Here is a 16,269-nt window from a genome sequence, read left to right as displayed (position 1 = left end):
GTCGAGTGTGACTTGACACGGTTAGCATTAGAATAAAGGAATCGAGAAAAAAGCAAGCGAGTGCAAAGGGTTAAAAGCAGCAAGAGAAAAACAGTTACCTACAAGGGAGCACCCATACGAATGTCAGCTGATTTCTCAACAGAAACTATGCAGGCCAGACGGGAGTGGCAAGAAATATTCAAAGTGATGAATAGCAAGAACCTACAACCAAGATTACTCTACCCAGCAAAGCTATCATTCAGAATTGAAGGTCAGATAAAGAGCTTCACAGATAAGAAAAAGCTAAAGGAGTTCATTAACGCCAATCCATTATTATATGAAATGCTGAAAGGTATTCTTTAAGAAGAGAAAGAAGAAGAAAAAGGTACAGATAAAAATTATGAACAACAAATACATATCCATCAATACGTGAATCTAAAAATCAAGTGAATAAAAAAATCTGATGAACAAAATAATCTGGTGAATATAATAGAATTAGGGGCATAGAAAGGGAGTGGACCGACAAACCTCAGGGGGAAAGGAATGTGGGGGTTGCGGAAAGAGACTGGACAAAAATCATACACCTATGGATGAGGACAGTGAAGGGGAGAGGGAGTAAAGCGATGGGGTGGGGTGGGAACCGGGTGGAGGGGAGCTATGGGGGGAAAAAATAGGAACAGTTGTAATAATCTGAACAATAAAGATTCAATTTTTAAAAAATCACAGTCAGATATCTTCACGCCCATTAGGATGGCCTATATTCAAAAGGACAGGTAACAAGTGTTGGAACCCTCATATAATGCTGGTAGAAATGTAAAATGGTAAAAAAGTAAAATGGTGGCAGTCACTTTGAATAACAATTTGGCAGTTCCCCAAAATGTTAAACACCAAGTTACCTCATAAAACCCAGCAACTGTACTCTGAGGTATATATCCAAGAGAAAAAAAAACATACATCCACACAGAAACGTTCATAGCATAATTATTCATAAGCCAAAAGTTCAAACAACCTAAATGACCACAAACTGATGAATGAAAAAACACATATGATACTTAGAATATTATTCAACAATTAAGAAAAAAAGTAGCCCTGGCATGTATGGCTCAGTTGGTTGGGTGTTGTTCAAAAGGTTGCTGGCTCGATTCTGGATCAGGGCACATGCCCGGATTGGGGGCTCCATCCCCAGTAGGGAGTGTTCAGGAGGCAGCCAATCAATGTTCCACTCCCACATTGATGTTTCTCACTCCCTCTCCCTTCCTCTCTCTCTAAAAAAATCAATTAAAGTATATTTTCTAAAGTAATACTAAAACATCACTACAGATGAACCTTGGAAACATTATGCAAAGTGAGAGAAACCAGTGACAAAAGACTACATACTATTCCATTTATATGAAACTAGAGGCCTGGGGCATAAAATTGGTGCACAGGGGAGGGGGCCCTCAGCCAGGCCTGCGCCCTCAGGTGATGTCCGACTACTGGTTTATGGGAGGCAACTGGCGGGGTGCTTGCCGGCCGGCCCTGCCCCCTGATCGCCACCACTGGTCGCCTCCCTCTCAGGGGGCAGTGTGCATCACAGCAACCAGTAGTTCCGCCAGTCATTCCACCAGTCGGTCGATTTGCATATTAGGGTTTTATTATATAGGATGTTCAGAATAAATAAATCTATAGAGGCAGAAAGTAGATGAGTATTTTCTAGAGCAGAGAGAACTGGGGGAAATGGGAAGTCGGAAACGTTTTTTGGGGAAAGTAATGAAAATGTTCTAAAATTGATTGTGGTGATGGATGCAAATTCTGTGAATATACTCAAAAACACTATATTTGTACACTCTAAATGGGTGGCTTGTATGGTATGTGAATTTTGCCTCAATAAAGCTGTTAAAAAATGTAATGGCTTGAAGTCTAATCTTCTCTTCTTATACTCATTATGAGCCCTCTAGAATCTGGACCCATTACCTTGAGTATTCTACCACAAGAATCCACTCCAGATACAGGGATCAGGATCCTTACAACCCAGCACATACCATGCATATTTAAAGCCCAAATCTTTGTTCCTGCTGATGACCCACTCACTACAATCCACTCCCCTCTGCCCTTCTAAAATCTGACTAGAGTCTTAAACTCTTCATTTTAATTTTTTTAATTTCAAATTGTTTCTCATATGCCATTTTCTAGGGCCTACATAAAAGGAGTCCTCTCCATCACTCTTTCGCTCTTACATTCCTCCACTCTATCTTTAAGGTTCAGTCCTTTCCATTCTCAATGTAAAAATACTATAGTCTACAAATATTTAGTAATGGAAGGAAACTAGACTTTGGGTGGTGAGCACATAATATAGCAGTGATTTTCAACCCTTTGCATCTCATGGCACACATAAACTAATTACTAAAATTCTGCAGCACACCAAAAAATATATTTTTTGCCGATCTGACAAAAAAAATAGGTATAATTTTTATTCATTCACACAAGATGGCTTTTTGTTGTGTTTGCTGGCTGTAGTCATTTTTTAATTTGACAATCTAAGGGTAAAGAAGTCAGTGCTCCTGACTAAACAGTCAGGTAGTGCATGTTTTAATAATTGTTGTGGCACACCAGTTGAAAATCGCTGCAACAGAGTATACAAATGTTGTACACGTGAAATTTATATAATGTTATTAACTAATGTTATCCCAATAATGTTTTTAATGTTCTTATTTATTTTAAAGAGAGGAAAAGGGAAAGAGGGAGAGAAGGAGAAGGAGAGAGGGAAAGAGAGACACACATAAATCTACCTCCTAAATGCCCCCTACTGGGGATTGAGCCACAACCCCTGCATGTGCCCTGACCGGTGACCTCTTGGTTCACGGGACAATGCTCAACCAATTGAACCACGCCAGCCAGGCTACCCCAAAAATTGAATTCTTAAAAACACTGTAGCCCTGGCTGGGTAGCTCAGTTGGTTAGAGCATTGTCTGCATACACCAAGGTTGTAGATTCGATCCCTGGTTACAGCACATACAAGAATCAACCAATGAATGCATAAATAAATGAAACAACAAATTGATGTCTCTCCCTCTCTTTCTCCCCCTTAAAAAAAAATCAATTAAAAAAATTGTTAAATGTCACAAAGACTAACAAATTTCAAATGTACTTAAAATACTTTAAACTATCTCCAATTTAAGCTGAGGCTACACAAGAGTGAAAAACTCCTCGCTGGCAGCAAGCCAAAGAACTAGGAGTCATTTGAGAATTCAAAAGTAGCTTTGGATCCTGCAGTATTTCATGGATGCAAATCTCAGGTGCAGTTTATACATTGCTTGAAGTCATGCGCCTGGCTAATAATCAGGAAATAGTTGTTTTCATATTATATCAGTTCAAAGTATTATTCCTAAAGTAAAAATAGATGGTGTCTCATCACACTTTATTCCAGAACCTGATTTTCCTCATTCTTCATAATGAACTAATAACTATACCAGTGATGGGCAACCTTTTGAGCTTGGTGTGTCAAACTTCGCCAAAAAACTGAGCATAACTCGGGTAGTGTGTCACTTTGAGGAAAAAACTAACTCCAAGACTCTAGTCGCAAATGTTTCATCCTCAGGAGCAGCAAATGTTTCATCCTCGGCATGCGGCCGCGTGTCATCAGAAATGGCTATGTGTGTCAGTGCTGACACGCATGTCATAGGTTCACCATCACTGAACTATACCATCATCACCCAGAACAAGCCAGCAACTGACCATGTTAACCTTATTATATATAGTCTCAAGCCCGCCCATTATAGACTGAAAAATCTTCACTACTAGTCATGGAGGTGTTTAGACTGTTGGCTGAATCTAACATTAGTAAGCCAAAAACCAGCTGCCTTCCCTCAGCACCTAAAACAGTAAGCAGAATGTCTATAAATATTTGTTGAATGAAATTTTAATTAGCATGCTTCTAATATCAGTAAGTCACCAAAGAAAAGTATCACTGACCATCACATCAGACAGACTTAGAAACAATTAATAGGTTTCTACAAATCCTTCCCATCTACTTGCAGGAACAAAACAAACCTGGAACTATGATGTTCAGAATCATAAGCCATTATAATTCAAGAGTGTCACGTGATAAACTAGTCTAACCCCTTCATTTTAGGGAAGGGAAAACTGATACCCAGAACACTTATGTGACTTGCCCAAGATAACACAGCTATTAGAATGGGAGACCAAACTCAAATCCAGATTTTTTTTACTCCAAATCAGGTATACTTCTCAATACACCAAGCTAAATCTACTTATATTTCAAGGTTAGCAGGTACTCCTTCCAAGCCAAAGTCTAACAGCAGAAGGGCAAAGGAGTATTATGAGATGAGTGGAAAAGAGACAAGGAAAGGACCAATCAGATCTGATATGGATCTTCTCAAATTCCTCAGATTATAATGCAGAAGAGACTTTGAATTTATAGCAACTATTTTGATTGCCATGTTCCCTGGTAACTCCTCTAGCTTTTCTGCTTCTAATAAAAACCTGAAACGTGACTGACATTCATTTACTAAAGTCTTATGCAGCAGCAACAGCAATGAAACTGGGAAAAGTCAGCCCTAACTGGTTTGACTCAGTGGATAGAGCGTCGGCCTGCCGACTGAAGGGTCCCGGGTTCGATTCTGGTCAAAGGCACTTGCCAGAGTTTGCGGGCTCGATCCCCAGTAGGGGGCATGCAGGAGACAGCCGATTAGTGATTCTCTCATCATTGATGTTGCTATCTCTCTCTCCCTCTTCCTTCCTCTCTGAAATCAATAAAAATAGCCCTAACCAGTTTGGCTCAGTGGATAGAGTGTCGGCCTGCAGACTGAAGGGTCCCGGGTTTGATTCCGGTCAAAGGCATGTACCTTGGTTGCGGGCACATCCCCAGTAGGAGGTGTGCAGGAGGCAGCTGATTGATGTTTCTCTCTCATCGATATTTCTAACTCTCTATCCCTCTCCCTTCCTCTCTGTAAAAAAATCAATAAAAATATATTTAATACATACATATATATATATATATATATATATAAAATAAAACAATTTTTAAAAAAAGAAATTGGGAAAAGTCAGCAGGTCAGAGAAAGATAAGTAAACCTCAGGTAATTCTTACACATCCTCCTATTTTGGCTCAGGTATTAACTTCTTCTGGGAAGCCCAAATTCCAGAGCAGGCTCTTATAGCAGTTATCATTACACTGTCATGATATTCTGTCTCCTTACCTGTCTGGACCAAGTTCTTTGAGGGCAAAGATTTTATCTTAGCTTTTCAATCCTTAGACCTAGCTGCTAGGTCCTAGCACTTAGTCTGGCACACAGTACATTTTGAATAAATGAATAAAAGTTGTCACTTAGGTTGTCACTTCAGTTGGCCTGCGTACTGAAGGGTCTCAGGTTCGATTCCGGTCAAGGGTACGTGCCTTGGGTTGCAGGCACCCCGGTCAGGATGCATGCAGGAGGCAACCAATAGCTGTTTCTCTCTGTCTCTCCCCCTCCCTTTCATTCTTTCTAAAAAATCAAGGGGAAAAATATTCTCGGGTGAGGATTAACAACAACAAAAAAGTTGCCACTTATATTGAAGTCCAAATATAAATGGCTAAAATGTGGCAAACCTATTTATGAGTTAAAACAGTTTTCAAGCATTTTTTAGCAGTAGACCCTTTTGTAAAAATCTTATCAGAAACCCAAATGTGGAAAAGCAACATAGTTTAAATTCTCAACTTGACCGAAAACACCTCACTTTAAGATGAATAAGCCTAGGACAGGGAGTAGCAGCAGGAGAGGCAAGAGCCTAAGTGACTCAGGCATTTAAACAACTCTCTTCCTTCGTTATCTCCATCTTACATAGGTTTTCTCTCTTTCCTAAGAGAATCTGCTCGCTAGGAGCACAGATCCACCTTTGCTGATGGTGGGGTTTAGGAGTAGACAGGCTGCTGGTCACTACATGAGCTCCAGAGTTCCCAGTTGCTAGTTATAATGGTGTTTTGCTGGAGGCCTTGTTAACTTCTGAACAAGCAGAAACATGCACTAAACCAAATGTGGCAGGCCTATTCCTATGCTTTAAGGCTCAGTAAAGATAATCTACTTGCCTAGCAGTATGTGGCTATGAACTAACTAAAACAAGGTACAGTATCACTGCATTCTAGATTACTCCATAGAGCTTCTTAACTGTATTATAGACCTTCCCCCAGCTATCAAATATGGGAAAGTATCTTTCCTCCCATTCCCATATGCAGACTTGGTAAGGAGTAGTGTCGCACAGTCGAAAGGACATTCATGTGCTTTGGAGGCAGTCATATCACAGTCTGAACTGCAGACGACCACTTACTAGATGGACAACAGTAGGAATGTTACTTAACTTCAGTTTTTTCATCTGTAAAATACAGTATCTACTTCATTAGGGTTCTTGTGAGAATTAAAATCATGCATGTCTGGCTCCTAGAATAGTAGGCACTCATTAAATAGATACTATTATTATTATTCAGATTTAGCTTTGGTAAAGAGGCAAAAAGAAGAAAGCAAGCATTATTGGCTTCAGCCTATAAAACTGAAATATCAACACTGAAAACATTTTAAGAAATTACAATGCCAAAAAATTTAAAACCAAAGGAGAATATTTTAATATATATTTTTAAATATTTTACTTTATTGCTCTTAGAGAGAGAGGAAGGGAGAGGAGTAGAGAGAGAGAAACATAGATGAGACAGAAATATCAATAGGCTGCCTTCTGCACACCCCCTACTGGGGAACGAGCCCAAAACTCAGGCATGTGCCCTGACCGGGAATCAAATGGGTGACCTCTCGGTTCATGGGTTGATGCTCAACCATTGAGCCACACTGGCCCCGCAGGAATATTTATTTTAATATGTCCATATATAAGACAAAATAGCTAAGGATATAGGTCATTTTCAGTTCGCCACAGGCCTTTACCAAATTTAGTTCCTTCAAAGAACCCACTGCCCTGATTTTCTTAACCAAACTGGCTGCCCCAAAACAGTAATTAGACTCCCTAGAAGTATCAGCAGCCCTGAAAAAAATTACACTCTGAAGTCTTTCCATATAAATAGAGAGAACACTGTGTGTTCATAACAGACTGCAAAATTGTTCTATTAAGTCAGAACTATTTGGGCACCTGAATTCAAACTCATTTATCTTTACTTATCAGAAGGGTAAGCAATTTCCATCTAAAGGGCTAGGCTTTTAATAGAGTAGGGGCACAAAAAAAACCTAAAATGTAAGAAAGGTTTTCTGTGCATGGACAGTTTTCTGTTGGAGAGCGTCTATAGTTTCATCAAAATATCAAAGTTGTTAAATATATATATCAAAGTTGTTTGTTACCCAGAAAAGGTTAAGAATCATTCTTAAAATTCTCAACAGAGCCTCTTGGAACCTCAGACTGGGAAGTTGGGGTGATCATATCTCAAGGCAAGTATTCTGAAGTGCCAATTTCATAAACTATTCATATTGGATTTCATTATGAAAACTCGAAGCATATTTCTCCCTTGCCATTGGCATTTTTCATATCACTGTTTATCTTCTTTCACCCCCCACCACTCCTGCCCATCCTTGCCTCTTAGCAGTCATACCTGAAATGGCCTTATGGGCCTCCATGCAATACTGATGCCTACCTTAAGCAGGTTCCAGTTTCTATTCAAATCCATTATTGCTAATATTTCCCTTCATTTCTGATTTGTCACTTGAACACTAAGTACAAATAAAGAACACCTTGTCATGTGAATCCATTTCTAGCATTTTTACAAATTTAAAATACTAGCTGAACTTGAATTCAAACACAACTACACTTGAATAGTTTGAGGAACTAGAGATTTAATCGTCATAGATGCCCTTGTCAAGGCATCTCATTTGGTTAGAGCGTCGTCCAGATATGCCAAGGTTGCATATAATCCCAGCCAGGCCACATACAAGACTCAACCAGTGAATGCATAAATAAGTGGAACAACAAATCAATGTTTCTCTCTCTATCTAAAAATCAGTCAATAAATCTATAAATTTAAAAGCCTAAGAGACTGTTAGGACCGGTCAACCAAACAACCGATCACTATGATGCGCACTGACCACCAGGGGGCAGACGCTTAACACAGGAGCTGCCCCCTGGTGGTCAGTGCACTCCCACAGCCAACCTCCAGTGGCCAGCCAACCTCCCGCAGTCCCTCCCCCTTGCCGGCTGGCCCAAATCGGCCCAGATCGCCAGCCAGGCGGAGGGACCCCACCCATGCACAAATTCATGCACCGGGCCTCTAGTAAATACATAAAATGTTTTAAGCCATAGAAAGAGCAACTCCAGCTTTGTACACCAGTCTTGCTGTTTCAATGTATATCAACTTATCACACATTGACCACTATATGTCCATAACACACTCCCTCAGAGTAGACAAGCAAAATTGCCCTGTTTTATTTTTAACCAAATGCCCATTACCATTGATAACATTTCACCATTGGTATGTCCTAAAGACTCTATAACGTATATTTCATTTACTATACAAACTTAGATTTTAGTAATTGCGACTTTTCAGTGTGTAAAGCAAGCAGAAGATAATATGGTTGTGAAATACATCAAGAAAATTAATTTTACCTTCAATGACATAAAGCAAAGTACAAACTTTAAGTCATACACAACCACTGGAAATTACATCTTAAATTTATCCTCTTTAACAATTGCTACAGTATTAGTAACTACTTTTATGTTGCAACCAACTCAAAGCATTTTAAAGTCCTTCCTTTGCAAAATGCAGAGAAAAAGCCTACTTGAAACATGTAAGTAACAGCCAAATAATGTCACCAAATCCACTAAGCACTGTGCACGCCTTGGTATCACTTTGTACATCAAGAACACAAACTATGGACTTCCTTTCATTTGTTTATTTGCCAAAACTGCTCAAAGATGCAACTAAAAAATAATTTACTTGATGGCACTGTATAGATACTTACAACCCTACCCAAGACAAAAAAAAAGGACAAATTAAAAAGGAATTTAAACTCACAAACCATTAAATATGTTTAAGAGATCCAGCACTGAACTCCACCTTGAAGTACACAAATTAGCCAACCCTTTTTCCTCCACAGGAAAACAACTAGGGATATTCATCAAAACCAGGTTTTCCTTGAGTAACAAACATACGGTATCGCTAAGCATTGTCATCGGTGAACAATTCTTAATTGAACAGAATCATGCAGGATAAAAACATTATGAAATCAGTACACACATCACACTGGAATGGAATTTATCTTTAATTCTGACACACATTGCCTGGACTGAAAAAAATGTGGACTGACAATATTTAAATAAGACACTTGACAGAAACGAAAAGGATGACCTGAAATGACTCGAGAAGATAACTTTCCCTTCTCAAAGTAATCGATACAGGCAAGAATCAAACTACACTGTGAAGTAATCTGTGGACCTCACAGCGGCTAGTTTCTTATTTGCTCAAACACCCTGCTCACTCCACACGTCAAAACACACGATGACAAACACAAAAACACAACACCTCTAACGTCCAGTGATTATTTACTGACTTGCACAAGTACAGCGGATCGGCGAGTGCATGATGAAATGTTAATTCTCAGGTCGGTAATACCTTTCTAAACCTCCGTGGAATTCATGAATTCAACATTTTACCCTCGCCAGCTAGTTTTCCACTAAAATACCGTCACCAAATCTTTTCAATCTAGCCACCAAAGCTGTCCAAAAACACTACAATCGAGAAAATAACATGAAATTAGACACAATCAATAACTAGGCTTTACACCAGGAGCCCTGGTCCCCTCTAGACATCAGGCCTATGAAAAGTAAGTTAAAGCCCTTTAAGAAATATTCAGCATAACACAAGTCTTCCAAGAAGTCAGACTTTTGGGGGTGAAGGGTAATGTCAGTTAACTTCCTCTTCCTTTAAAAAAGGTCAACGACAGGGAAGCGTCCGGTGTAACATTTCCTCCTTAGATCACGTTCCACCACAAACCACATCACAACTCCCCGGATCGCTAAAAAAAAAAAATTAGCCGGAGGAAATGTACATTTTCACCGTAGCTTTTAAATCCAACTTACCTCAGAAATGAGCTGATTGGTTTCAAACAGGAAATTTACCAATAAAGTTTAATATGTATCAATAATAATAACTAGGGAGCCCACCATGCCCCGCTGCAGGGGGAGCTGAAGGGAAACGAGCAGGAGGGTGTAGTCCTCACAACAATCAGAGCAGAGCCTTGCCTGCAGGGTTGATCCCAGGCACCAGCAAATTCTGCCTAATAAAGGGCTGGGGGGGTTTAGGGGAGGAGTGGTGAGAAGGGGGAAGGACCCCCCAGCTCTTTCAGGGAAGGGCTGCGGAAGCAAGGCCGAGTGGAGCTGGTTTCACAGAATTGCAGAAGATCCCGGGGTCCCCCGCAGTACTGCTGCGGGAGCACCCCAAAAGCTCCAGCCGAGCCCGGTGCGGGGGTAGAGCGGCAGTCCCTTTTCCCTGGCTGGGCTGGGCTGTGGCAGCCGGCAGGAGGGTCCCCAGAGAGGCCACCGCCCCCCTGCTCTGCGGCGAAGAGAGCCGAAGGGCCGGTAGAAAGGTGAAAAGGATACTGTTGGGGCGCCTGGGTCTGGAGGGCCCTGATGTTCGGGTGAGGAGGGGCCGCTACCGCCGCCGCCGCCGCCGCTGCTGCTGCCGCCGCCGGGTGAGGAGGCGGTGCCGCTGCCGCCGCCGCCGCCGCTCCGGTGCCGGGTCCGGTTCCTGCTGCAGCCGCTGAGCCTGATTTCAGAGCCGGTTTCTGCGGTAAACTCATGGCAAAGCGAAGCCACCAACCCCCCCAGAGCGGGACCAGGCGCGCCGGGGTGCAGGGGCCGGGGGCGGCGGAGGGGCGGGATGGGGGCAGACCCGGGGAGGCGGCGGGAGCGGGGGGCCGGGGGGAGGCTGGGAGGAGGAGAAGGAGGGGGCCGGGGCCGGTCACACACGCCCGCCGCCGCCGCCGCCGCCGCCGCCGCCGCCGCCGGCAGCAGCAGCCGCCCCGCGGGCCAGCACCACCGGCTGCCGGTCTCCGTGACAACGCGACCCCAGGGGGGGGGCCGGACCCGGCGGGGGCAGGAGGCGGAGAGACCGGACCTTTCACGGCAATATCCTCATGGGCCGGCGGCGGGGGGTCTTTATCCCCCTCCCCGGGGGAAGCGGCGCCCTTCTCGGTAGCGGGGCTCAAGCGATGCCGGCGGATTTTCTTCACTCAACGAGCAGAGCATCCAACATGGCGCTACGGCCGCCTCCAGCAGTCCGGCAGGACGGCCGCTCGGCAAACTTCGGGCCTTTTCGGAACGGCTCGGTAGGCCGAGGGTGGGAGGCCCCTTCGGCTCTTTCCGTAGACTGCTAGCGGTCGGGATACTTCGTAAACACTCGGGGGCGTCTTCGGCGCCGTTCGGGAGAGCTCTGGGGCTGGCTTGCTTCCTCGGGAAAGATCGGCGAGGGGGGCTTCCGAGGCTCGCGGCCGCCGGGATGCGGGGCGGAAGGAGAGACCAGAGGCGAGGTCTGGTCTGCGAGAGTCCTCTCCTGTCGCCCAGCCTCGAAGAACAATGGTAACGGCCCCGGAGCCTACGGTCTGCAGAGTCCTGCCCGCCGGGGCGGGAGCAGTGAGGCTAGAAACCGGTTACGGTGGGAGGAACCGCCTAACCAGAGCGAAACCGCTGGATAGGAACCTACAGCGTGCGCCTATTAGCATAGCAAATTGCCCTCGCCGGCCCTTAGCTACGCAGTTCACGTCCATTGTGTCGACATTTCGCCCTCATATACATTCAGCGGTGAGTGGGCTGAGCCCCATTTCCTCAGCACACTGAGGCTGGGAAAGGAAAAGTGACTGGCCCGAGGTCACTCAGACATGAAAGTCTGGATCTGGATTCCTCTTTCATCTGCATAAACCTTGCTACCTCACAAATTACCTGGGACCTGATCCAACCTGCCTTATCTAATCAAAAGCCTTGACTACCGGGTCCGTGGACGGATTCTTGCAAAGCCTTCCCCAATACTAGAGCCTCCTGTGACCAGCAGCCAGTGGTCAGCTCCCCAGTGTCCTATGCCTGGGTAACACTTTTTGATAAGCTCCTTTTCTCCCCAGCTGGACCGACCAAGAGCACCCCACCCCCTTCCCCCACACCCCCCCAGCAGGAGTCATGTCCTAGGCACAGCACCGTTGAGTGGCAAGGAACCCCAGGGATCACGAAGCAGTCAGTCAGGTGGTAATGGTCACCAGGCACTGAGCACTTCATATTTATTATCTCACACAGTCTTCTGAAATAGGTAATACCTATTTTGCAAATGAAGACGCTCTGAGGCTCCAAGCGGCTCAATAACATCTCACAAGAGCTCAGATGGACAAGAGACTTACCCAGGATCACATGGAGAGTGTAGGTGACAGACAAAATTAGAGTCCAGTTCTGACTCTTGCTATACTGCTTAACACTGCCTTCCTTTTTAATTTTTTAAATATGTTTTTATTGATTTCAGATAGGAAAGGAGGGGGGAGAGAGATAGAAGTCTCCATTGACTGCCTCCTGCATGCCCCCGAGCCCCGCAACCCTGGCATGTGCCCTGACCAGGAATCGAATCTCCTGGTGCACGGGTCCATGCTCAACCACTGATCCACATCAGCTGGGCCTTTTCAATTTTTTTAAGATTCAAATAAAGCTCTACACATAATGGGTGCTTAATTAATTCTCTCCCAATTGAACCCCAATTACTCCCTCTGGGAGAAAGGAGCGCCTGGAAGAGGATGATACCACTCCCACCCCACCACCACCCCATCTTTCTGGAGAGGGTTCCAAAGGAAGCCGCATCCTCCTTCTCCAGCCTGGAAGACAGGAATTGCTTCATACTCTGGAATCATAAACCCGTGGTCGGCAAACTGCGGCTCGGGAGCCACATGCAGCTCTTTAGCCCCTTGAGTGTGGCTCTTCCACAAAATACCACGGCCTGGGCAAGTCTATTTTGAAGAAGTGGCGTTAGAAGAAGTTTAGGTTTAAAAAATTTGGCTCTCAAAAGAAATTTCAATCATTGTACTGTTGATATTTGGCTCTGTTGACTAATGAGTTTGCCGACCACTGCCCTAAACCATTTGGATTTGTACCTGATTACCTACGATTTGCTGCTCTTCTCTAACTGCCTCCAGGGAAAATTCCCAACTGACCCTTCAGTTCCCAGGATTCTCCTTCCATGTTCCCAGGTCTCAGGCTTCCTTATCCCAATCAAAGCCTTCATATTTATTATCTCACTCCATCCTCTGAAATAAGTGGCACCAGGAAAGAATTTGGTTTCTCGTTTACACTACAATGATAACAGACTGACAACAGCTTTTTTTTTTTATTCCTTTCTGAACTAGTTACATGTTCTAACTTAATTATAGGGACAAGCCTCTGGTGATTACTGTGCCCTGTCTTTGCTGAGCACTTTATAAGCATTATCTCTCTTAAAATGGATAAACCTCGGACAAAATAATGTAAAAGTCCTTGATAAGATTCTGGTCCCAAGTCATCAATGCAGGGAGGCTTAATAGAGAGCAACAGTCAAAAAGATAGCGCTCTCCCCTTGAATGGCCCTGCTATACACCTCCCCTCTCAGAGCAGTTACATCCCCTACACACCTACTATTTGCCAGGTTACAACTCTGCTAAGCATTTTGCTTTGATTCATTTGTTCCCCTCAACAACTGTTTAAGGTATTATTATATCCCATTTACAAATAAATAAACGAACAGGTTCACTGATATGAAGAAGTGACTCGTCTAACTTCAGTGCAAATGCTGATACACCCAAGGCACCTAAATTGCCACATCACCTTCAACATAGCAACTAGAGGCACAGGTGACAAGCAAAGCTGAGCCCTAGCCGGTTTGGCTCAGTGGACTGAGTGTCAGCCTGCGGTCTGAAGGGTCCCAGGTTCGATTCCGGTCAAGGGTACATACCTTGCTCACAGGTTCTCCGGCCCTGGTCAGGGTGCATGAGGAGGCAACCAATTGATGTGTCTCTCTCACATCGATGTTCCTCTGAGGATTGGTGGTCTGTTCGATGCTTCCATGTCTCTGGATCTATTTTTGTTCATCCGTTTATGGGAACATTGTCATTTTAAGTATCCCTGATCTCTAGCTCACAATAAATAGGATATGAAACTTGCTGAAGAGCAGCGGGTTTCATGTTACCTTGGAGAAGTCCCAGGTACCACAGAGCCCAGACCTGACCTCACTGTTTAGGGAGCGAGAAGCGAGAGTACTCTGGAGCAGGCAGTGCAGCCCTCAGAGGACTGTAGTACTTGGTTTTGGGGTTTTTTAAATCCTCACCCAAGGATATGTTTATTGATTTGAGAGAGAGAGAGGAAGGGGGAGAGAGAAAGAGAAACATCGATGTGAGAGAGAAACTTCGATCGGTTGCCTCCCGTACTCACCCTGACCTGGAATCGAACCCGAAACCTTTTGATGTATGGGTTCATCAACTCAGCCGCCTGGCCAGAGCAGGTGTGTTATATCTTTGACCAACCATCCACTGTTCCCAGGATCCATCACCCTGGGCACCCGCCCCCCCAATAAAGATACCTCTCTATCCTCATTCAAAGAGCTGCAGACAGGTGAAGATTCAGTTTGTACATCTCCTTGTGGCTGTATGAAGGTGCTTTGCTTATATGTGAACATGTGGGGTCATGGCTCTGTTTCTCTGTATAAAATAGAGATTAGGCTCGGGGGATCCTAATTTCTTTAATTAAGACTTTCAAAATATTTTTGCAACCTGGAGTTCTCTGCCCCCTTCATTTTTCCTCCTCCTCAGGGGGCATTGGCCTTCTAGCATAAAGACAAGCCGTGTTATGCCAACAGAAGCCATCTTTAGTAGGCACAGAGGGTGTGTATAAGATGCTCCACTATGAGACATGTAAATATCCCCAAGGCTGATGAAGGAGAGACCAGAGGGCACCCATCTAAAGTAGATCTAGTTCTAGCTGGTTTTGCTCAGTGGATAGAGCGGCGGCCTGCGGACTGAATGGTCCTGGGTTCAATTCTGGTCAAGGTCATATGTCCGGGTTGCAGGCTTGATCCCCAGTAGGGGGCGTGCAGGAAGCAGCCAATCAGTGATTCTCTCATCATTGATGTTTCTATCTCTCTCTCCCTCTCCCTTCCTCTCTGAAATCAATAAAAATATATTTTAAAAAAATAATAAGAAAATAAAAATATATTTTTTAAAAAATTAAATAAAGTAGATGTAGACAGAAAAGAAAGAGAGAAGCCCCGATGGGAAAAGTAAAGAAATATCCTACTGCCCTAGCCGGTTTGGCTCTGTGGATAGAGTGTCGGCCTGTGAACTGAAGGGTCCCATGTTCGATTCCGGTCGGGGGCACATGTCCGGGTTGTGGGCTCGATCCCCAGTGGGGGACCTGCAGGAGGCAGCCGATCCATGATTCTCTCTCACCATGCATGTCTCTATCTCTCTCTCTCCCTCTTCCTTCCTCTCTGAAATCAATAAAAATATATTTAAAAAAAAGAAATATCCTACCCCATCCCTATACTGCAAGATGTTCCTAATGGGCCGGGCTCTTCAGGATAGAGCTGGCCCTTCCCAGCAGGCCCTTCCCAAAACCACCGAGCCCAGTGTCTTGTGGGGGTTGTGGTTCCTTTCAAAGGTTGTAAACTTTAAGACCGCGCTGGAGTCTAACTTTAGACTAGCTGATCAACCTTCAAGTAAGCCTCCTAGCTCTCTGGGCCATTTGCAAAATGAAGATAGGAGGTCCGCCTCTAAAGGATTAAAGCAAAGCACAGGAGCTCATGGTAGAGAGCATCTCAGGCCCAGGGCCTAGTGAGCCCCTCTGCAGAGTCATTAGGAGGGAATAGGGGTGTAATGACTTTGCAGAGGGGCTCACTATTCCCTTCTCTAATTTGCTGCCTCTGTCACTTCTCCTGGGCCGAACTGTCCTACCCCTTTGCCCACAGGGTGGGTAATGGCTCTCCCTTTCTCCGCTATTGCTGGAGGTGACCCCAGCCCTCACCAGCCACTGTGGCTGCCGATCACCAAGATGCTATAATAGCGTCTAGTCCGGACTGAAGATGGCGTAGGGATGACCTTACCCGGGGTTAGGGATAGAACCCAGAAACAGGAAAGGATTCTCTCAAGGTCATACAGCAAGTGGACAGCAGAACCAGGACTGAAATTCATGACCTGCCTTCACTGCTGGGCTGTTTCTCCATCTGATAGCATTCGCCCACTAGGAAGTAGGATGCCACCCCCCTGGTCTTTTCCCCATTCAGGCGTTGGCCCTTCCTCCCCTGCATGGCTCCCTCTGGAGTCACAGCCGGTCTCA

General features: G+C 44.6%; 1 protein-coding gene across 24 annotated transcripts in view; it reads right to left on the bottom strand.

Annotated features, from left to right (window-relative positions):
* Positions 1 to 11,497, bottom strand: part of EIF4G3 (eukaryotic translation initiation factor 4 gamma 3) — a 286,670-nt gene extending 275,173 nt beyond the window's left edge. For 9 of the 24 annotated variants that reach the window (XM_079776738.1, XM_079776761.1, XM_079776739.1 and 6 more), the window contains exon 1: positions 10,540 to 11,496. In XM_079776738.1, coding sequence (XP_079632864.1) covers positions 10,540 to 10,739 — 200 coding nt within the window. In that variant the 5' untranslated portion in view covers positions 10,740 to 11,496. Of the gene's footprint in view, positions 1 to 10,020; positions 10,520 to 10,539 lie in introns of those variants that run through there. The other 15 variants (XM_079776749.1, XM_079776760.1, XM_079776747.1 and 12 more) reach the window with 7 other exon arrangements.
* Positions 11,498 to 16,269: the final 4,772 nt, after the last annotated feature.

This window comes from Cnephaeus nilssonii (assembly GCF_951640355.1).
Source record: "Cnephaeus nilssonii genome assembly, chromosome: 7".
NCBI classification, from domain to species: domain Eukaryota; kingdom Metazoa; phylum Chordata; class Mammalia; order Chiroptera; family Vespertilionidae; genus Cnephaeus; species Cnephaeus nilssonii.
This window is presented reverse-complemented; position numbering and strand designations above follow the sequence as displayed.